Raw genomic sequence first — 21,732 nt, 5'->3', positions numbered from 1 at the left:
TGATACATTAAGCAACGAAGTGTAACCTCTAACCTCAGGATTGGTGTCTTTTTAGAATCCATAATCTTTACCTACAGTATAATGATTCCTCACAAACAAATCATGGGATTCAAGGTTTTTATTTAGACAACACATCAGCAGGTTCACTGCAACTTTACAGTTCTGGGTCATGTCCAGTAAGCATAAAATGGGAAATAACATTGTTAGGAGTTACAATCTCTTGCATGTTCCTCTTTAAAACAATCCTAGATTACTGACCACTAATAAAATACTCAGCTCATCCAATGAACACACAAGGTAGAAGTTGCCTCAAACACAGATCTAGGATCAGATTTCCCTACACCCCATATCAATGCTAACCTATAGGGGGATGAGAAAATATTTTCTCCTGTATCAGTGGTTAGGGGCCACTTCTTACTCTAATGAGCACAGAGTTTGAAGGTCATAGCCCTTAGTAGGATAGGTTACATTTATTAGGTGCTCGTAACAAACAATGAAGAAATCAACTTCTCAACACATGTTCATAGGTGCGCAGAAGTGAAAACTAGGCGAAATTTTCCAACTGCAAGTACACAGTGCGAGTCCATTCGCCCAATTCCCGGAACTCAAACGACAACTATTAGAGCATATAGTCACACTAAAAAGACCACCTTAGAAACTGAATTCAGACCCTCATTGTAGTCAGTAAACACAACCTTGCATTAGTTAAAATGAGATGTTATTAAAACAGGAGGGCGTTGGATTGGTTTTACAAGCAAGTGAAGCAGAGAAGAGATTTGAGTAGTTCAAGGAACTGTGTTTTACAACATGGGCACCAAAGGCCATTTTATTAGTCCGACACCAAGTTACTTTAGCTGCTGCTGGTAAACTTGACCTATAGCATAGCAGGAAATACAGAGTTCTAGGTATGCTCTGAAAACAAAATTAGGAAACAACTCCCTTACTCCTGTGGCTGCCACAGCAGGCAATACATATGAAGACTTAATAGATAAAAAAAATCTTTATGGTCTCTTACTATATTATTCCCTTTTTGTTTGACTTATTTGCCCTTTATCAAGTATAAAAATGGCCCAACAACATGCTGGTATTTGGTCACAATTTCTTTCAAGTGTTTTTACCTACTGAATAAGACTGGGAGAAGTTTAGGCATCGTGCTGGTACATCCAATAGGCCTTTGTGCGCCAGGGATTTCTAGCGAATACCTTCATTTAGAGAAAGCTCATATTTTCCAGTGACAATGACACACACACACACTTCTCCGGACAAGACATCAAACACTGGTAAAAAAAAAAGCCTTTTTAAAATGTGTCGTTAATGGCTAATGTACAGTAACATATAGGCTGACTGAAGACAAAAGAATCACAAAACAAAACGTATAAAGGGTTGGTAAAACACACTCACATAGCTGCTCTGCTCACAACCACACTCAGGTTGATACACAATGGTACTGTATTCCCTTAAACCAGGGCTGTCCAACCCTGTTCCTGGAGAGCTACCCTCCTATAAGTTCACTCCAGCCCCAGTTGTAACCAACTGGATTCAGCTTATCAACCAGCTAATTATTAGAATCAGGTGCGCTAGATTAGGGTTGGAGTGAACACCTACAGGACTGTAGCTCTCCAGGAACAGGGTTGGCCAGCCCTGCCTTAAATCATCCAGATACAATAAGTCTGAGATACTGTTCGCTGGATAAAATTTGCAGAGTAGCCTCTGGAGAAACAGATGACAGAATGGAGACGACTTCAGGGTTACATCCACTCTGTCCCAGCAGAGGTCAGCTTTCAGTAGCCTTTCAGGGCAGGTCCCATACATGTTTATCAGGATTCAACGGTCACACCCAGGTCTTCTTTTAGATGTGTGTGTGTATGCAACTAACTCCCGTCACTAGTACTTTGTATATGTTTGTATTTGTGTAAGACTGAGTTCCTGGTGGTAGTCTTTCAAGATACGTATATCTGTATATATAGCAGTTTCCCCAACCTCTCATGAGTACCCACAGACATCCGACTTATTTGACGGTTTCCAGAACTAACACAGCTGATTGAAATTATCACCTAATAAATCAAGCCCCTCGTTAGTTAAATCAGCTGTGCTAGTTGTCGAATACATCAAATACGTGGACTGGCTGGGGGTACTCATGAGAGGTTTGGGAGACACTGATCTATAATCTACTGTACTGTGAAAACCTACAACTTAGTCTCAGGTGGTGATCTTCTTGCGTGGCAGGTAGGCGTTAGTGATTTGGTTCATGATCACCAGGGCTGGGAACAGCGGCAGCAGCAGGAAGGCGTACCACACCACCCCCTTCACCGTGGCCTGGAACCAGTCAGAAAACATGGCCGACACCACGGTCACAGTCGCCAGCAGGTACACCACGAGGCCACAGGTGGCGTGGTAGAGCTTGAGCCGTGGAGGCGACAGCTTGAGCAGCTTAGGGAAGAGGAGGCAGATACCGCAGGCGGCCTGGAGGACGGTGGCAGCCAGGGTGCCCACCCCCAGCAGGCTGTGCCAGGTGGCCAGGTGGGGGCGCTCTGACACGTTCTTGCTGGCAACCATGAATCCAACTCCGGTGGCTGCAGCCAATATGACCAGGGCCTGGATGAACCAGTGCAGACGGACTTTACCCTTCCGTGCCTTGAAGCAGAACGGAGTCCCCTCGGGAGAGAAGAGGAGGATCCCCTCGGTCAGGCACAGGATGTACTGATAGACGCAAGAGGAGAGGTGGAAGACCATCAGAGGACAATCAGAGGGTTTACACTGTCTGAGGATAATGCAAAGACAGAGACTTTAATGCAGAGACACAATATGGGTGGGTGGTGGGGGGGGCGAAAGAAGGAATCTCTTGTGGTGGGGGAAATAATGTTTCTGCGCCGACTTAGAAAGCTGCATCAGTTCTGCCCAGTACACAGTGCATCTCATCTGCAACCTATACTCAGCATTGTCCCACTAAACAACAACAAAGGACCTCTAAGCTGTTTTTGGAGACGGCTCTATAACATTCCTCCAGTCAGTCAGTCCTCTGGGTCAAGTTACCTGGTTACGTCATCAGCCCAGGGCTACCTGCCTGTCACATCTCTGTTCCACACTTCGATCCATTATTAAAGAAACAGAGGGGGAGAGGCGAGAGAAAGAGAGGGGTGGATGTATAATTTATTTGCAGCTTCTCCTTTTCCGGCAGCGTGCCGCAGGCAAGGCAGGGCCCACATGTAGTGCAAGAGGTAAGATGGTTGTAGAGCTTAATCTCTCGCATGTGACAGTACCTTACCTAAGACTAGAAGTATACTGAACAAAACTATAAACGCAACATGTTCATTGATTTTACTGAGTTACAGTTCATATGAGGAAATAAATGCATTAGGCCCTAATCTATGGATTTCACATGACTGGGAATACAGATATGCAGCTGTTGGTCACAGATACCTTAAATATAATTGGGCCTCAGTATCTCGTCATGGTATTTTTGTGCATTCAAATTGCCATCGATAAAATGCAATTGTGTCGGCAAACCGCTCCCCCACGCGACGCCATACATGTGGTCTATGGTTGTGAGGGCAGTTGGATGTACTGCCAAATTCTCTAAAACTACGTTGGAGGTGGCTTATGGTAGATAAATTAACATTCAATTCTCTGGCAACAGCTCTGGTGGACATTCCTGCAATCAGCATGCCAACTTGAGATATCTGTAGCATTGTGTTGTGTGACAAAAATGCACATTTTAGAGTGGCCTTTTATTGTCCCCAGCACAAGGTGTGCCTGTGTCATGATCATGGTGTTTAATAAGATCCTTTATATGACACACCTGTCAGGTGGATGGATTATCTTGGCAAAGGAGAAATGTTAACAGGGATTTAAAAATTTAAGAGAAATAAGCTTTTTGCAAGTATGGAAAAATACTGGGACCAACACTTTGCATGTTGCTTATATATTTTTGTTCTGTGTATATTATGGTATTTTGTGGTGTGTGTGTCATGTTATCAGGATAACTTACTGCGATAGACATACACACAGGATGCCAGGAAAATAGACCTGAAACACAGACACATTGTGTGATTGTCCACACTGGACAAAACATTCCAATTGAAAGTTACTAATGCAGTCATCAAGTCCTTGGGATCAGTGCTGGTTTCTGCTCTAGCCCAGTATTAGACACCTGATAATTGATCAACTGATACTTGGTCAATGCTTGCGGTGCTTAGGTGCTGGTCTGGAACAAAACCTTGCACCCACCAGTTCCCCAGGCCTGCAGGTTTTGTGCTTAAAAGTATACTTCAGGATTTAGGCAATGAGGCTCTTTATCTACTTCCCCAGTCAGATACCATTTTATGTCTCTGTGTCCAGTATGAAGCGAGACAATGCAAACCAGCGGTAGTGCAATGACTGTAAATCTATGGTTATCACTTCCAGTCATTGCGCTAACGCTAGTTAGCAATGGCTCGCAAAACTACCTCCAACCTCCTTCATACTGGAGAGAAGCTAGGTTTCCATCCGATTGGCGACAGATTTTCATGCAATCCTCAAAGATCTGTATGAAAACAATATGCACATTTTCCCACCAGAGATGTGTTTCCATCATATTGACTTGTTGTGGATAAAATGCTGTGGGTGATGATAAAGAGCATTTCACAATAACTTTGCAGTCCCCATGTACCGAATTGTAAATACAAGTTAAATGGGTTTACGTCGCATTTTCAACTCTACTGATGGTTTTGTCACCAAAAATGTTGCATTATATAGCTAATGTGCCCATTCTGATATTGGCATGTGTACTCTAGCCAACATGTCGCAGATACAGGTATAGCCTACATCAGCGATTCTCAACTGGTGGGTTTTGAATGGGCCATGAGTGTCTGAGTAAAAAAGTAGTATTTTCTTTAATGAAAAATGCTCCCGTTTGAATTTAAATGACTACAACTAGGTATAAAGTGTGTAGAAATGATAATGAACCCATATTTAATCATAATTTAACATCTGAACTTTTTCTTCTGTCACAGTATTTTCAATGTAGTGTAATTAACAGCGCTGTTTAGTGGATTTGGCAGATTTTTGTGGTCTCAAACCAGTGAGTTTAACATTCTTCAAGAATATGGGCAAAATTGAATTACTGACATTGGGAAAGGTGGGACTGTTGTTTCCTTGTCATAGAATTGGTACATGTACTATCAATATAGCATAAAAAAACATCCTGATTGTACTTTGGCAACAAAACCACTGGCCTACATGAGATTATTATAGACAAAAGAGCGAGATTATTTGTATTTGTCAAACGGCAGACAAACCGAACATCAATCATGTTACCTGAATAAATACCCTCAATATTTATTGGAAAGGAGCATCAAGCTCATCACATTGCACTTTCACCACCCTGTGAAGTTCATCATAATTGATTTCATCTGTACAATTAGTTTTTTTTCGGGAGGGGGGGGGGGCAACTCAGTCAGACTTTAAATTTACTCTTAAAAGTTGGAGTAGCAGAATGCAAAAGGTGCAATTTCGAAATTGGGTAGTGTGTCATCGGTTTGCCTCTTGTCATGTAAGTCATTGCATACCGTAGAGCTATTTATAACTGCTCAGAAATGTTGAGATGAACTAGTCCATGTCAGATAACGTGTTTTAGCTTGGTTCTTTTTAGTCCAAAGATTTTGTAGAAATGTTCGAGTCACTCATATCACATGAATACACATTGGACATAGCAAAATGTATAGACGTGCAAAATCTGCTTTAAAACCGCAAAATAATATCTGCACCCCATGACAAATATGTGTAGAATTGCAGGAAATAAGCTTTAAACCTGCTAATTGTTCTCTCCGCCAACAAGAGGGGTGTGAACAGTGCTTGTGCCCATAGAAATACAATTGGATTGTGCAGGGGACGTTCCCCAATTTTGGAAGGGGAGGCTGAGCGAAAAAGTTTGGGAACCCTGGCCTAAATTTTTTTATATTTTCAAGTCAGTGGGGGGACCACACGTCATCGCGTGACTCCAAGTTACTTCAATATGATGATTATTATAGCAATATTTGTGCATAAAAGCGTTTCCACCGCCATTTCTCGCATAATTAATTTTACACACACAAAAAGATCCCACCTTGTCTAGCGTATTTTTTGTCGACATTTTGAATTGTGTCTTAGAAATGTACTGTTTCTATCAGGCCCGTCGTGACATTTTTTTATCCGACAGTAGGCTACTTTACTCGCATAAAAAGGTTGAATGAAAACCTGGTTACAGAGACATGAAAAATAATATTCAGGAGTTCATCTGACTCTGGGGAAGTAGATAAAGGGACTCATTGCCAAAATCATTGTCAATAGTTTACAGGTCAACAAGATGAAGGCAACTTACTTGTTCCCGGGCGGGATAGTACTGAAATCAGTACAGTGAGACCCACAGCTATGACATGCGCAGCGATCACTGCGACCCTTCGCATCCACACATATAGCCAGAACTCGCTCATCCCCAGCCCTTCGCCGACCGGGCTGTACTCCACATCTGCGCGCATCTCTCCGCGGCCGGCTAAATGGAGAGCGTGCGGGCTAACTGTACAATGATAAACCGATGGTATGTGTTCGCTGAGCGTCGTGGCAGATACATGGAGATCAGTTGGATATAAATCGGGCCAGTTAATGTTCTTGAACCGTTGGCGCCAGTCTATCCCTGACCGCGCTCGGGACTCTAGCGCAGCAAGGATGTATCAAATTGCATCACATTCATAAACGTATCACAAACTATGTTGACCAACACATCACAGGAAAACGAAACGATGGATGTGCGGTCTCAACGGATTAGTCTGTAGCTAGTAAATCCCCTCCTGTTACAGAGATTATAAAACGGCAGCATTTTACTGTTACGCACCTACGTAGACTAAATCAAATTCCAGGCCGGCAGGTTTCGTTCCAAAACATCCCGCAGATAATGACCAGCTGATACTTTTTGTCCAGCGCACCTGGAATATTTACTGTAGGCCTACTACCACTGGTTCAAGTCGATCAGGTGGGTTCTCCAATTTCACTTCCTGGATAGAATCTCTTGGTGGATGAGACATGGGGGAGTTATTTTACACTTGCGCGGGTTGAATCATGTGAAGAGGGTGAGGGAGGAGCGCCCTCACAGACGAACAGTAGCGCCGCTCGGTCATAGGCCAGAAATATATATATTTTCCATAAAATAAATGTTTTAGTCTTCACAATGAAAACTATCACTTCAGCATAGGAAAACACAGAATGTTACGACACGTGCTTTTTTTTTTTTACCTTTACTTAACTAGGCAAGTCAGTTAAGATATCAGCTGATGTACGAATATAAATATATTAGATTTGAAGAACAAATTCTTATTTTCAATGACGGCCCTGCCTTGTTCAGGGGCAGAACGACATTGTCAACTCAGGGAATCGATCTTGCAACATTTCGGTTACAAGCCGAACGCTCTAACCACTAGGCTACCTGCCGCCCCGCTAAATTATTTCACTTTTGTTTTGAGCAGTCTGACAGCGCGGGGCACCTAGCTCACGTCCGGGAGGCCCGGTTCTAGATGGAATGCGAATTTTCAGACGGTGCAAACACGACTACACGGGCGAGATTAATCGAACCCCCCCATTTTAGAGAGGCTTCGGGGGAAAAAAACAGCAACGTCACTGACAGAGGAGCCAGTCAGCTGTCAAATCAGTGAGTCATCTAATGGCGATATCCCCAGCAGCACGAGCTGCTATCCAACGAGGAACGGGCGCTAGGGAATCAAGAGCTCATATTGCACTAATTTGACACACGCATGAATAGCCTTCATAATACATTACATTTTTCTATCCAACCCCTGTACAAAACACTTCTTACTCCAGTTGTTTTTTTTTAAGAGTTGCTCCAATTTCATGAACATGGCGTCATGGAATGCAGTCCTTTGAGCAATAATTGGCTAACTCAGCGCTCCCTCTCTCCCACCTTGATGCAAAGGTGTGAAGGCTACTGTTATGTCTATACTGGCATCATACAACAGTAATTAGACAATACAGTGAGATCATTTCTCAGACTAACACGGTTGTATATGATCTGGTATGTCAAGGCTGCAAAAAATTATATCTGGTGACCCCTTCTTCCTATACCAGCCTCAAAAGAAAAGCCACAACTTCAAGTGTAAAGGATATTTTTAAACCATTTTTATAAACCAACATATTAATTTAGCAGCATAACCAGAAGGTATTGAGGTATTTATAAATTCACACACAGAAATTCACGTGTCCCTTTTGTCCTGCACACACTCACCAACATCTGCAAACTCACAAAGATACACACACACGCACATCCGACTCAGGAACTGAACAACACGTAGCTCGTACTGTATTGGTCTTAAGCACTCTCTCTCCCACATACACCTGTATACTCATTCCCATATAGGTTTCAATAGACATATGCACCTGCATACATCGACATTGGCTTGAACATCCAGTCACACACACATCTCAAGTCCTGTGATGTCTCCCTCATAGTGGCTTGTAAGGCAAGCACTCTTAATGGTGCAGTTTTGGCTGTGGAGAAAGGAGGAAGACCACAGTCAAATGGCTGCTTTATAGTCACAAATACTCTGGACAACAAATTTAATATCATTTGTACCAAACAGTGCACCTGGAAAGTATTCAGACCCCTTGACACATTTTGTTACGTTACAACCTTACTCTAAAATTGATTAAATAATTTGTTTCCTGATCAATCTACACACAACACCCAATAATGACAAAGCAAAAACAGGTTTAGAAATTTTAGCAAATGTATAAAAATAACATTAATACCTTAATTACACAAGTATTCAGAACCTTTGCTTAGACTCAAAATTTAGCTCAGGTGCATCCAGTTTCTATTGATCATCCTTGAGATGTTTCTACAACTTGAGTGGAGTCCACCTGTGGTAAATTCAATTATTTGGACATGATTTGGAAAGGCACAAACCGGTCTATATAACATCCCATAGGTGACAGTTCATGTCAGAGCAAAAACCAAGCCATGAGTTAGAAGGAATTGTCCATATACGTCCGAGACAGGATTGTGTCGAGGCAAAGATCTGGGGAAGGGTACCAAAACATTTTTGTAGCATTGAAGGTCCCCAAGAACACAGTGGCATCCATCATTCTTAAATGGCAGATGTTTGGAACCACCAAGACTCTTCCGAGAGCTGGACGCACAGCCAATCTGAGCAATCCTGGGAGAAGGGCCTTGCTCAGGGAGGTGACCAGGAACACGATGGTCTCTCAGACAGAGCTCCTCAATGCATGAGTGGCTTCGGGACAAGTCTAGGAATGTCCTTGAGTGGCCCAGCCAGAGCCCGGACTTGAACCCAATCTAATATCTCTGTGGAGAGACCAGAAAATAGCTGTGCAGTGGCGCTCCCCATCCAACCTGACAGAGCTTGAGAGGATCTGTGAAGACGAAATGGGAGAAACTCCCCAAATACAGGTGTGCCAAGCTTGTAGCATAACACCCAAGAAGAATCGCTGCTGTAATCGCTGCCAAAGGTGCTTCAACAAAGTACTGAGTAAAGGGTCTGTACCTACATGTACATATTACTTCGATTAACCGGTACCCCCTGTATATAGCCTTGCTCTTGTAATTTTACTGCTGCTCTTTAATTATTTGTTACTTTTATTTCAGTTCTTTAAGGTATTTTTCTTAGCAGCATTGTTGGTTAAGGGCTTGTAAGTAAGCCTTTCACTGTAAGCTCTACAATTGTTGTATTCGGGGCATGTGACAAATACAATTTGATTTTAATACTTATACAAATGTGATTTCTTTTTTTTTTTGTCATTATGTTTTTACTTTGTCATTATGGGGTAGTGTGGAGATTGAGGTAAAAAAAAATATATATATATATAATCAATTTTAGAATAAGGCTGTAATGTAACAAAATGTAGAAAAAGTGAAGGGTTTGAATACTTCCCTGAATGCACATAACGTATTCCTAATATAATCTTAAGTAGTAACCCACCTTCTGTGTGCCCATTTTCTTCTCCAACCCACCAGGCAGCACCCCCCCCTTACTGTCCTTCCAGGGGTAGAAATTGGAGCGAGGGGAGGAGGGAAGGCGGTGCAGTTTAGAGGGGGGCGAGGGTTCACTGCTGCCCCCCTTGCGTTTCTTCCCCAGCCCCCTGTGCTCGTACCCTGCCGCCCCCCTCCCGTGTAGTCCTGAGTCCCCACCTCGGCTGTGAGGGTCGGGTGGGGAGGAAGAGTGTCCAGAGGTTGGATGTGTCCGTTTAAACGCCCAGGCTGCCGCTGGCGAATGGGGCTCCGAGGGGGATGGCTGGGGGCGGGGTTTGCTGCTGGGGGAGAGAGTACCATTGGTCTGGCTGTGAGGAGTGGGCGGGGTGGTCTTAGAGGAAGTGGAGGGGGGCCGTCCCCGGTCCTGGAGGATGATAGAGTTCCTGTCTGGGCCGCAGTGCTCACCCTCCTGTGACGGGGCTTTGCGCTTACGGAGGGCTGCGGCAGCAGCAGCCTCCTCTCTGAGTCTCAGCTGCTGCTTGCTGGGTCGCCCTACTGGGTTCTTGGGCCTTCTGGGCCCTGGTGGCCGCCCTGGGCCTGTCTGACGGACAGGAGGGGGCGCCGGGGCTACAATTTGGCTGCCACTAGCACTGGAGTTTGCTGATTGGTTAATGGCTGTGGAGTGGGAGGGGATTTGTAGGCGTGTCTCCCTTCCTGGTCCGTGGGAGGAAGAAGAGGGGGGCCTGAGAGAAGGGGTGCTGTGGCTTCCTGTCCTGACTTTAGAATGCAGGGAGGAAGAGGAGGACGAGGAGGAGGAAGAGGGGTTGTTCTTTGCAGAGGGACTTTGGGACTGGAGGTCTGAAGCTTGAGGTATTTTCCTGCAGAGAAAATACCTCAATTAGATAGAGAGAAAACTACAATGCAACACTTTGTCCAGAGGGGAAACAATCAGGAAAATGGTGCTCGAACAGCACTATGTAGCTCTTATGACAAACCTCTGCACCAGTAAACCTTGTTAAGTTACCACAGGGCCACACATCACAAAGAATCTTACTTCCAGAGGTGGGAGCTGATGTGCTGCTCCACCATGGCGTTGAGTGCTGACCGCAGGTGGTGGAGCCGTCGGTCAAAGGTGTACACACCACGACCCATCTCATGACTGCCAAACGAGCACACCTAGGGAGAGGAGACAGAACACATGGTGGGTTAGGGGACTGTTAATACAGTCAGTGCTGGCAACATCTCTGTATTTTACAGCTGTGAAAAGGTCACCATACTCCAGTGATATACACTGAGTATACCAAACATTAGGAACACCCATTGCATTGCACCCTCTTTTGTCCTCAGAACAGCCACAATTCGTCGGGGTATGGACTCTACAAGGTGTCGAAAGCGTTCCACATGGATGCTGGCCCATGTTGACTCCAATGTTTCCCACAGTTGTGTCAAGTTGGCTGGGATGTCCTTTGGGTGCCCGCTTGACCCTATCCCCTCCCCTCTTCTCCAGACCATTTCCGGAGACCTTCTCCCTTACCTCACCTCGCTCATCAACTCATCCCTGACCGCTGGCTACGTCCCTTCTGTCTTCAAGAGAGCGAGAGTTGCACCCCTTCTGAAAAAACCTACACTCGATCCCTCCGATGTCAACAACTACAGACCAGTATCCCTTCTTTCTTTTCTCTCCAAAACTCTTGAACGTGCCGTCCTTGGCCAGCTCTCCCGCTATCTCTCTCAGAATGACCTTCTTGATCCAAATCAGTCAGGTTTCAAGACTAGTCATTCAACTGAGACTGCTCTTCTCTGTATCACGGAGGCGCTCCGCACTGCTAAAGCTAACTCTCTCTCCTCTGCTCTCATCCTTCTAGACCTATCGGCTGCCTTCGATACTGTGAACCATCAGATCCTCCTCTCCACCCTCTCCGGCGCGGCCCTCGCTTGGATTGCGTCCTACCTGACAGGTCGCTCCTACCAGGTGGCGTGGCGAGAATCTGTCTCCTCACCACGTGCTCTCACCACTGGTGTCCCCCAGGGCTCTGTTCTAGGCCCTCTCCTATTCTCGCTATACACCAAGTCACTTGGCTCTGTCATAACCTCACATGGTCTCTCCTATCATTGCTATGCAGACGACACACAATTAATCTTCTCCTTTCCCCCTTCTGATGACCAGGTGGCGAATCGCATCTCTGCATGTCTGGCAGACATATCAGTGTGGATGACGGATCACCACCTCAAGCTGAACCTCGGCAAGACGGAGCTGCTCTTCCTCCCGGGAAGGACTGCCCGTTCCATGATCTCGCCATCACGGTTGACAACTCCATTGTGTCCTCCTCCCAGAGCGCTAAGAACCTTGGCGTGATCCTGGACAACACCCTGTCGTTCTCAAATAACATCAAGGCGGTGGCCCGTTCCTGTAGGTTCATGCTCTACAACATCCGCAGAGTACGACCCTGCCTCACACAGGAAGCGGCGCAGGTCCTAATCCAGGCACTTGTCATCTCCCGTCTGGATTACTGCAACTCGCTGTTGGCTGGGCTCCCTGCCTGTGCCATTAAACCCCTACAACTCATCCAGAACGGCGCAGCCCGTCTGGTGTTCAACCTTCCCAAGTTCTCTCACGTCACCCCGCTCCTCCGCTCTCTCCACTGGCTTCCAGTTGAAGCTCGCATCCGCTACAAGACCATGGTGCTTGCCTACGGAGCTGTGAGGGGAACAGTACCTCCAGGCTCTGATCAGGCCCTACACCCAAACAAGGGCACTGCGTTCATCCACCTCTGGCCTGCTCGCCTCCCTACCACTGAGGAAGTACAGTTCCCGCTCAGCCCAGTCAAAACTGTTCGCTGCTCTGGCCCCCCAATGGTGGAACAAACTCCCTCACGACGCCAGGACAGCGGAGTCAATCACCACCCTCCGGAGACACCTGAAACCCCACCTCTAAGGAATACCTAGGATAGGATAAAGTAATCCTTCTCACCCCCCCTTAAAATATTTAGATGCACTATTGTAAAGTGGCTGTTCCACTGGATGTCATAAGGTGAATGCACCAATTTGTAAGTCGCTCTGGATAAGAGCGTCTGCTAAATGACTTAAATGTAAAAAATGTAAATGTAAAGGACCATTCTTGATACACACGGGGAACTGTTAAGCGTAACAAACCCAGCAGCGTCGCAGTTCTTAACAGACTCAAACTGGTGCACTTGGCACCTACTACCATACCTTGTTCAAAGGGACTTCAAATCTTTTGTCTCCGTCAGTCTCATTGAAAGCAGTCTAAGAAGCAGTAGATCGGTTTTATTTGCGCAATTTCTACGTTTCCTGTTGTTTCGTTTTGGCGTCTTTTACGTTCAGATTTGTACACCAGCTTCAAACAGCTGAAAATACTATATTTTTGGTTATGAAAATGTATTCCACAGAGGTGTAGACATTGCAATGATTCACCACACCAGGACCCCCCTCGGGGTGCATGTTTAGTTTTTTTGCCCTAGCCCTACACAGCTGATTCAAATAATCAAAGCTTGATGATGAGCTGGTTATTGGGGGTTAGGGAGGGGCAGGACCTAATTTGGGAAACACTGCTCTAGACTATACCTGCCTGTTTTGTCACAAACTGAAATGAAGAGAACTATTAGAATTTTAGCAATCGGGAAATGGCAGAGTGATTTCTGCATAGTGCAGCTTTAAAAATCCTTCTTGAACCGGTCTCCTCCCCTTCATCTACACTGATTGAAGTGGATTTAACAAGTGACATCAATAATGGATCATAGCGTTCACCTGGTCAGTCTGTCATGGACAGAACAGGTGTACAAAAAAACAAAAATAACACCCAGTGTACATCTGATAATACCACTAGGAGTAGTTGATGACACCCTGTAATCTTACCGCGGCTGGTTTGGGGTGCCAGGAGGAGGAAGGGTATTCGTACGGCTCCTCAGGCCCATCTCCCTCGCTCTCGTCGCTTGAGATGCGCCCTTGGGTGAGGGGTGATGGGGCGCTACCCTCCTCCTGACAAGGTTTGTCCTCCTCTGGAGCGCTTTCTGAAGACGCCCTGGACCGACTGAACACACACGTGTTAATATTTTGTCCACATCTACCACGAGTACCTTTACTATTACTTTAACACATCTGATAACATAAGTCCCCTACCTAAAGGCAGGGTTGTTGGTGAGGGGTCTCCTGCAGTGGGGGGGTTCTGGGGGGTCCTCGGGGGCCTCTGGGCTGGGGGACCGACCCGAGCCGCTCCCCTCCTGGGTCTGACCCCCCCGCTCACGGATCCGGGCCCCCGTCTTCAGCTCGGCCACCAGCTGGTCAAAGTTTTTACTCCGACCAGGAACCTTCCGCCGCTGGTGGATGGAGTGAATCTAAGGACAGGAGAAAGAAACAGACCAGGGAGAGAAAACAATTAAACACAATTATGCGTTTGTCTAAAAACATCAGTTTCTTACACACAAAAGTGACTCAAAGCCTATACTTTCCATGCGAATAGACATGATAAAAATAGTCCTCGTGCGGTGAATATAGGGTGATGCTGTCCAACTTTCCTTTGTGTTTTGGAGGAAACACTATAGCACCCAGCCCCTATGACTGCCAAGTCCTGATAACCACTGACTGTCTGTAGCGATCGTTTTCAATCTAGTTCACTAATTCTAGGGTAAATGTGTTCTCTCACATCACCATCTTCTCACATCCACAGATGGGTCTGAGACGAGGTGGGATTCATTAGCATTTGAACGGATCTGCTAGAGATGACCTGAATCACATACAGTCAACATACGCCTGAGCAAATCTGTTGAAAGGAGTGACAAACTATGAGGAGAGGAGTGATTTGAAAGAAAAAAAAAGCATCAGAAGTAGAGCCTTAACCAGAATGTGAGAGATATGTAGAAAGCATTTAAAAAGAGCCTGGATTTCATTAAAAATACATAGGTATAACTACAGATGACAAAAGATTGCTCTATCAAATAGTCTTGGTAAAGAGGGAGGATAAGCTCTGGTACAGCAGACAATTAGACGTTAAGAAAAATCCAGTGTGGGCGTCTGAACGAGAAGCGAGGCAGGGAAGCAGTTTCTTTCCCTTTCCTGTAATTATTATTATGTTTCTTTTTTAAATACAGAAAATTAAGATTTTTCTATATTTTTTATAAAATAAATCAAATCGGGTCATATCTGCTCCTGCCTACACGTGACCCCACTGCGCGCTGAGAGACCTGAGGACCTTGTAATAACCGATCTAACATGGGGTGGGTGAAAGGTTTCCACTACTTCGTCTTCACCTCCCTAGTCATGTCAGAGCAGAGATTTTGATAAGGAGGAAGGTTTTTCTCTACCACTGTAACTCCACTAGGGCAAGGGGACATTTTTAATACCACAATGTCTTCAATACCCTGCACAAAATACCCCTTCCTTTATGTAGAGAACCTTTCAAATACTATGGCAACACCGCAATCACGAAACATGATATTTAGACGACTAATGTACTATGCTGCCATAGCAATGAATAGCTGAAGTGTAAACTATAGGAGAGACATGAGGAGGACCAAGAGTGTCAAAATGGAGAGAAATGACTCATCCTCATCATACGAAAAGGGCCCAATTAAGCCTACACGTCATGTCACCCCTTTCATTTAAAGTGTCTTTGTTTGTAATACATGCCTGATGTGACGTCATGAATGTAAGCAATTACTATTGTCATCTATGGGTTCATAGTTTTGAAGGAGACCGCCATCATTGGAGCTCCTCCAATTAACACAGGAGAGTAATAACCTAGACATGTCTCTTATCTGTGTCCGACAGTTCCCATTTCTTATGGTCGCCGAATCACAGATAAAAGAAAACACCCAAGTTATTACTCTTGGCATATCACTGACCGTCTTTCTATTGGGAAAGAATTTTCATCTCTTGCCAGTTGGACCCACAATAGAGGAGCCAGCGCGTGTAGATAAGTTCCTCAAACAAATCAATCAGTTGGAACAAGATATCTGACAGCAGTGAACAATGGGAAAAGTCACAATCCTCCAAACTTCACATCCTGTACGGACTCTTGTTGAGTGAACATAATTGGGTCAAAAGCAGTAAGGACAGAAGTGATTTTCCCAAAGCTTCAGTCACCCGGCTACGGAATACGCAACAGTGTGAGGGCTGGGGGAGAAAGAAGAGGAAAAAGGTGGGGGAGAGGGAGAACGAGCTGGAAGAGGGAGAGGAAGGAAAAGAGAGGAGAGAAAAGGGGGGAGGGGGCGCGAAGAGGGATGGAATACTATAAGGTGGCAAGGAAGAAAATGCTGGGCCAAGAAGAGAGGACACTGGGATAGAGGAGGGAGATGAGATTTCATATGCAGAGTGTGCAAACTTACATTGCAGGTCAGGAGACGAGTGCAGACTTTCTTCCTCTCGGGGTCTAGTACTCCGCAGTGCTTGTCGAGATCACACTCTCTCCCTGGAGATGACAGGAACAGAAGAGTGTCTTAATAGCAATCAGACTCAACGGCTGTGAGTCAGTCGGAATTAGCTTCCTAGCTCTGTGCTCTTTCCTCTCTGATCACTAGCCTGGTAATAGAAGATGTCACTTCATTTTAGCATTATTCTATTTAACAAGCTCTTCACCCAACAAAACAGATTGAGGGGAAGGCCCATCTCTGTTAAAAAAAATACATTGCATCTCAGTGACCCAAACTTGTATGAACTAAGATGAAAGGAAATAACGACTCACTGGAGGCCACTTTGTTGTAGGGTCTTGGTCCACGGAGGTGGGCAGGGAGGGTAGGGGCCGATGTGACATCCTTCCTCTGGGTATGTGTCCTCTCACTGTTGGAGGGCCGGCCGGGCGGGGTGTCTCCATGGGGCCAGGGTGAGTCTCTGAGGGAGGGGAGTGGGGAGCTCAGGGGAGACTCCAGGGGTGGAGGCTGCTTAAACACAGCCGACTCAGAGTGACCGCCGTGGGGGCTCTTATCTAGAGGGGAGTGGCTGAAGGGACAACAACAAAAAAACAGAGCGAGAACATGATCAGATGTTTAAAACATGGAAATGAAATCAGAATAAATGTTACCAATAACGTACCAATAAGATGGTTTTCACCTCTTTTAAAAAAAGAAAAATAATAGGACCACTAAACCTATCCTCCAATCCCCCCTCTTAATCCCCGTCATCTATCCCATCCCTCTTACCGTACTACATCCTTGGAGGGCTTGGTATGTCTGAACTGGGGGGGTGTGGATGGGGATGGGGGGGCTGCTCGTGGTGCTCCGGACCCTTGCCCCCTTCCTTCCCAGGAGGAAGAGGAGGTTGCGTGAGTGGAGGATGGGGAGTGGCTGTGGCGGGGTCGCTGCTGGGGGGCTGGAGGGGGCGGAGGCGTGCATACAGCTTGCTCAGGGGGCCATGTCTCCTCTCACAATGCTTCTCAAAAGCCTGGGGCTTGACCACCTGGCCACAGTGGCTACACACCACCAGGTAGAAGTCATCTTGGCCCGGGTAGTGGCCGAAGATTGACATGTCTGAAGGAGGTTAGGAGAGAGTGAAATGAGAAACAGGTGAGAAATCACACATACCGGGAAAGCGGGTATAGACACACATGGGTCGTTCCATGTAATTTCAGCAAGCCATGACTCCCACCATCTCAGATTGTTCTGAAATGGTTACTGTTAGAAACAAATAAGATTAGCATTCCGGAAACATTATTTTCTTGAAATATAATTAGACCTCTGAACAATTAAGCTAATTGATTGCACCCAAATTGGCCACTTTAATTTATAGGACTCGTAAAATATTCAATAATGATAGTTGCTAATATCCAATTTGGACCAAACTTTCTACTAACAATGAGTAAGTCAGGAGGATTCAATAATGATAGTTACTCTTATTTCCTGTTTACATAGAGTCCGATTTGATTTGAAAAATGAATCCAAAGTGGCCAAAAGTAAACCACGAACCCTCCATACCCCAATATATAGTATCAGTTCACAAAGTCTGACAAGTAGTAGAGAGCTGCGGCTTGGAATATTGTTTCTTCATCCTATTTAATGTATTCTCAGTGAATTTGGTGCTGTTTTTTTCTCCCTGTTCAAATAAATGAATCATTGAAGTTATTGTCTCATCCTACATCTTCCCAGGTTGACCAATTGATGGTGCTGTTCCTGCTATTAGGTGATAATTTTTTAAAGACCCCCCCCCATTGTTAAAAGAGATAGTTCACCCAAATTACAAAATTACATTGGTTTCCTTACCCTGTAAGCATTCTTACATGGACCAGGTATGGCAGCAACACAAGCCATCACACACACCTCATACTCACAAACACACAAACGTACACACACTCAAAGCCAGCTGCGGTCACATGTTATAGAGACATTGAACCACCAGACACTTAACGTTTCACACTGTATTTAAATCCAGTATCCCATAGCTCATTCTAATATTTATCCTACTGTACATTGTATTTTTGTTACACTGTTTATACACACACACCGCATATTTATCTATATACTGGATTCTAGAGATCGCTCACTAATATATCTACTGCTGTACATATTCTTAGTATATCTTGTGTAAATACCCCGGCCGGGATGTCCTTGTCCTAGCGACTCCTTGTGACAGGTGTTCTTCCGACACATTGGTGCGGCTGGCTTCCGGGTTAAGCGGGCAGGTGTTAAGAAGCGCGGTTTGGAGAGTCATGTTTCGGAGGACGCATGACTGGACCTTTGCCTCTCCTTAGCCCGTTGGGGAGTTGCAGTGTTAAGACAAGATCGCAATTGGATATCACGAAATTGGGAAGAAAAAGGGGGTAAAATACAAAAAGTATGTATGTTCCATTAATCTTATTTGAAACAAAAAATGATTTCAGAACAATATGAGATGGTAGCTGTCGAAATCGTCTGTTTTTGAGGTGGAACAACCCAAATCACATTGTCTGTCACCCTGAGAAACACACGCAGTCTGACAAGTACACACGGTAATGTCTGTCAGACAGCTGCTGCTGCAGACTGCCAGGCTGGTTGCGAGAGAGATCCTAGCAGGGAGCAGCCCCCCAACCCCACACCCCATTCAGCTCTTAAGACAAGACACCCAGGGGAGCACTGGAAGAAGAAGCCAAATCTGGAGACACGCAGTCTGTGCAGAAGCTGTGTCCATTGTTGCCAGGGGAACTGGATAGTAAGGTTCGATGTCAATCTAAACCTGAGTATGAAGGATGTAACCAACATGCACTCCAATAAAGACTTACCTTCCTTCCTAAGAGACATTGCCTCGGCTGCGTTCTTCCCATTCTTGCTGCAGTCATCTCCATCAGAGCCTGAAAACAGAGACTCTGTGACTGAGGTGCAGTGGTCAGGGAATTTCATCAGAGGGGATAAGGCATACAGGATACAAACGCATGGATAGTAGGCTTTGGGCGCATCTCAATAGTCAAGGTGGTTCCTCCATCACCTCTTCTTCATTTGATCCGCAATGATCTGAAAGGTAGGTCAAGTGAAAGCAACACGGAAGACGCACACCTTTGCCAGTCAAGTTACTCCATATCAGATTATTAAGATGAATCCCCTTGTTGGTGTTAACTAGACAGGTTCTGATCGTCACTTCCTGTCTCACAACTGGTAACTTGCACAACAGATCACAGAAATATTGAAGCTGTAATGCATACAGGATATATAGATGGGAATTCCCTTTCAGTATGAATGTTCATTTTCAAGAAAAATAGCAAGCTGGATAAGTGACTCCCTTTCGCATGGTGAACTTGGCCCCTCTGTCTGTTGCTGTGCTTGATTTAGGCTATGAGCATGATCTTTGACCTAATACATGCGTTTACTGTTGGAATCGTGTTCATTATGTTAGAGATAATTGTTGGTTGATAAGAAAGTTAGGGAGAGAGTAGAGTAGCACTTTGAGAGGTGCCAGACAATGAATGCGCGTGCATATACACTAATGTAACTGTTTAGACACTTATAGTCTTCAAAACAAACTTTAAGAAAAAAAAACAATTGTGCCTCGAATCCACAGTGCTTCCAAGAACATGAATCGAGAAGAGTTCGAAATTCGCCCTGAAATAACAATCTAGACTAGCATGTACATGGTGGCAACAGCATCAGACTGTATCATCCTGTTAGCAGTATTATCTTCATTGCTAATACGGCCAGCTTGCTATGGCAAGAAGTTGCTCGCCCAACCATCCCTACAACTAATGCAAGCAGCCGCCTTCCGCTGTGTAGGGCCACAGTTCTATTTGGGCGTGTGACGCTGTAATGAGAGCATACTGTCAACTGGTGGACATGGTGTGTGTATGTGTACATAAAAAAGACAAAATGAGGATCAAATAGACACAATTATCACTTATTTTTTTTCAGAAGACGCCGACCGCTAGGACCTGGGAGAGAGCAACATGTTATCCAGCAAGCGCTAGGACCCAGCAGGGTCTTTGTTTGGGTAACATGGTTATGGCTGCCGCCCGTTTCCACGAAAATAAACCTCAACAGAATGGCCAATCGATTTGATATCTGACCATACCGATTCCAAAGGTGCTCCCTTACCTTCCGACGCAGTCACACCGGCTCTCTCAGCCCAAGCGCTCCAGCTTTGGCCCACAAAATCATCGAGACTAGGCACCCGCCGTTCCAGAGCAGCCATTACTTTTACTGCGCGTTCACACACCGCCATCATCACTGCCCCGCAAGTGACTTACGTCATATTCCGCGTTCACCACAGCGATGGGAAGTCCCTGCGTGCGCGTTCACGAAACTCCCGCACGTAGCAGTCGAGTCTAAAACATTGCGGGGGAGAACTACAGTGAACAACTGGCGAACAGCAGGAGGTCATTTGACTGTCTATTGGGTGTTGAGTGTTTATGCTGTGGACAAGATGGGAAACCTTTCTATTTCAATCTCTGTTGTGCTGCAGTAGTAAACTTGAAACTGAAACAAAAAAAAGAACAAGGTAGTTTTCCCACATCAGCACAGGTGAAGGAAATGATACAGAGGAGACAACTTCAGAAGTTCAGACCATTCAGATGCTGCCAATGGAACACTGTATCTTCCTGCATAACCAGGCACTGGTACACCTAGAGGAAAGCACGCAGTCAGATGCTATCCCCTTCACAGACCCCAAAGCACTGGAAAAAATATATAATATGGCATCACTATATTACCTACATAAATCCAGTCCTTTCAGATCAGTGAACACAAAAGATAGGTGCTAAGGAAAGGGTCGAGGGATAAAAATAGGATTTGACCACACGTGTTTCTTTTCAGAGTTGTTCACTGGCTTCCCCTTTTGAGTAGAGCCTTCTTTACTTGTACTGTCCTGTACCTGGCCTACACATAACACCATAATACCATTGAGAGGTTAAACCCCGGAAGTCAATACTATTGTGACCTACTCATACACACGCTCTACACACAAATATCCTCATTAGCAGACCACTATGAAAACCACTGTAACGTTCACTGTAAAGGGGTTAACATGAATTTGACAGTAATCTAGATGGAAAGTAAAATTCTTTATTTAATATTACAGTACAATTAGTGTAATCAGAATGAATGGATGGATGGATGAAATTCATTGAGGGGATGGGTTTGTATTTCACATTATTTGACTGTAATTACAAGGTATTGGTGTAAGCAGGTTTGCTGCTAGGTAGTGTTCACAGCATATTAATTCATATTTGTGGTCTCAATATTTCCACACAGTCCATCAATTTGTTAGTTAGTCAGTCATGGTTGGTCTGGTGGAGTGGTTGACAGTGTGTTTGTGTCTTTGTGTTGGGGAGGGAAGGGGTGAGGTCTGAGCTGCTGGATGAAGGTGGCAGT

The 21,732-nt window shown here is 45.1% G+C and overlaps 2 protein-coding genes across 2 annotated transcripts; both read right to left on the bottom strand.

Annotated features, from left to right (window-relative positions):
* Nucleotides 1-103: 103 nt before the first annotated feature.
* Nucleotides 104-7,012, bottom strand: LOC115142911 (probable transmembrane reductase CYB561D1). Its single transcript, XM_029682749.2, has 3 exons — nt 6,338-7,012; nt 3,989-4,026; nt 104-2,700 (listed from the first exon to the last, which is right to left on the bottom strand). The coding sequence occupies exons 1-3, from the start codon at nt 6,492-6,494 to the stop codon at nt 2,200-2,202; spliced, it is 696 nt and encodes a 231-aa protein (XP_029538609.1). The 5' UTR covers nt 6,495-7,012; the 3' UTR covers nt 104-2,199.
* Nucleotides 7,013-8,127: 1,115 nt separating this feature from the next.
* atxn7l2a (ataxin 7-like 2a) lies at nt 8,128-20,616 on the bottom strand. Its single transcript, XM_029682744.2, is given in 11 exon segments — nt 8,128-8,511; nt 9,963-10,830; nt 11,007-11,128; nt 13,829-14,003; nt 14,093-14,307; nt 16,297-16,379; nt 16,653-16,906; nt 17,107-17,287; nt 17,290-17,433; nt 19,158-19,226; nt 20,458-20,616. Coding segments are annotated over 11 exon segments (2,259 nt in total). The 5' UTR covers nt 20,588-20,616; the 3' UTR covers nt 8,128-8,493.
* Between the last annotated feature and the right edge of the window lie 1,116 nt (nt 20,617-21,732).

The sequence above is a fragment of the Oncorhynchus nerka genome, linkage group LG15 (genome assembly GCF_034236695.1).
Source record: "Oncorhynchus nerka isolate Pitt River linkage group LG15, Oner_Uvic_2.0, whole genome shotgun sequence".
Classification (NCBI taxonomy): Eukaryota; Metazoa; Chordata; class Actinopteri; order Salmoniformes; family Salmonidae; genus Oncorhynchus; species Oncorhynchus nerka.
Note: the sequence above shows the minus strand (reverse complement) of the source record. Positions and strands in the feature narration are given on the sequence as shown.

Bases quoted from the DNA above. Each gene is read 5' to 3' on its own strand.
- LOC115142911 (XM_029682749.2), bottom strand. From the start codon at position 6,494: ATGCGCGCAGATGTGGAGTACAGCCCGGTCGGCGAAGGGCTGGGGATG. The intron at 4,027-6,337 runs GTAAGTTGCCTT...TCTGTGTTTCAG, and splicing joins ACTATCCCGCCCGGGAACAA to GTCTATTTTCCTGGCATCCT. The intron at 2,701-3,988 runs GTAAGTTATCCT...TGCGTCTATCAG, and splicing joins CTGTGTGTATGTCTATCGCA to TACATCCTGTGCCTGACCGA.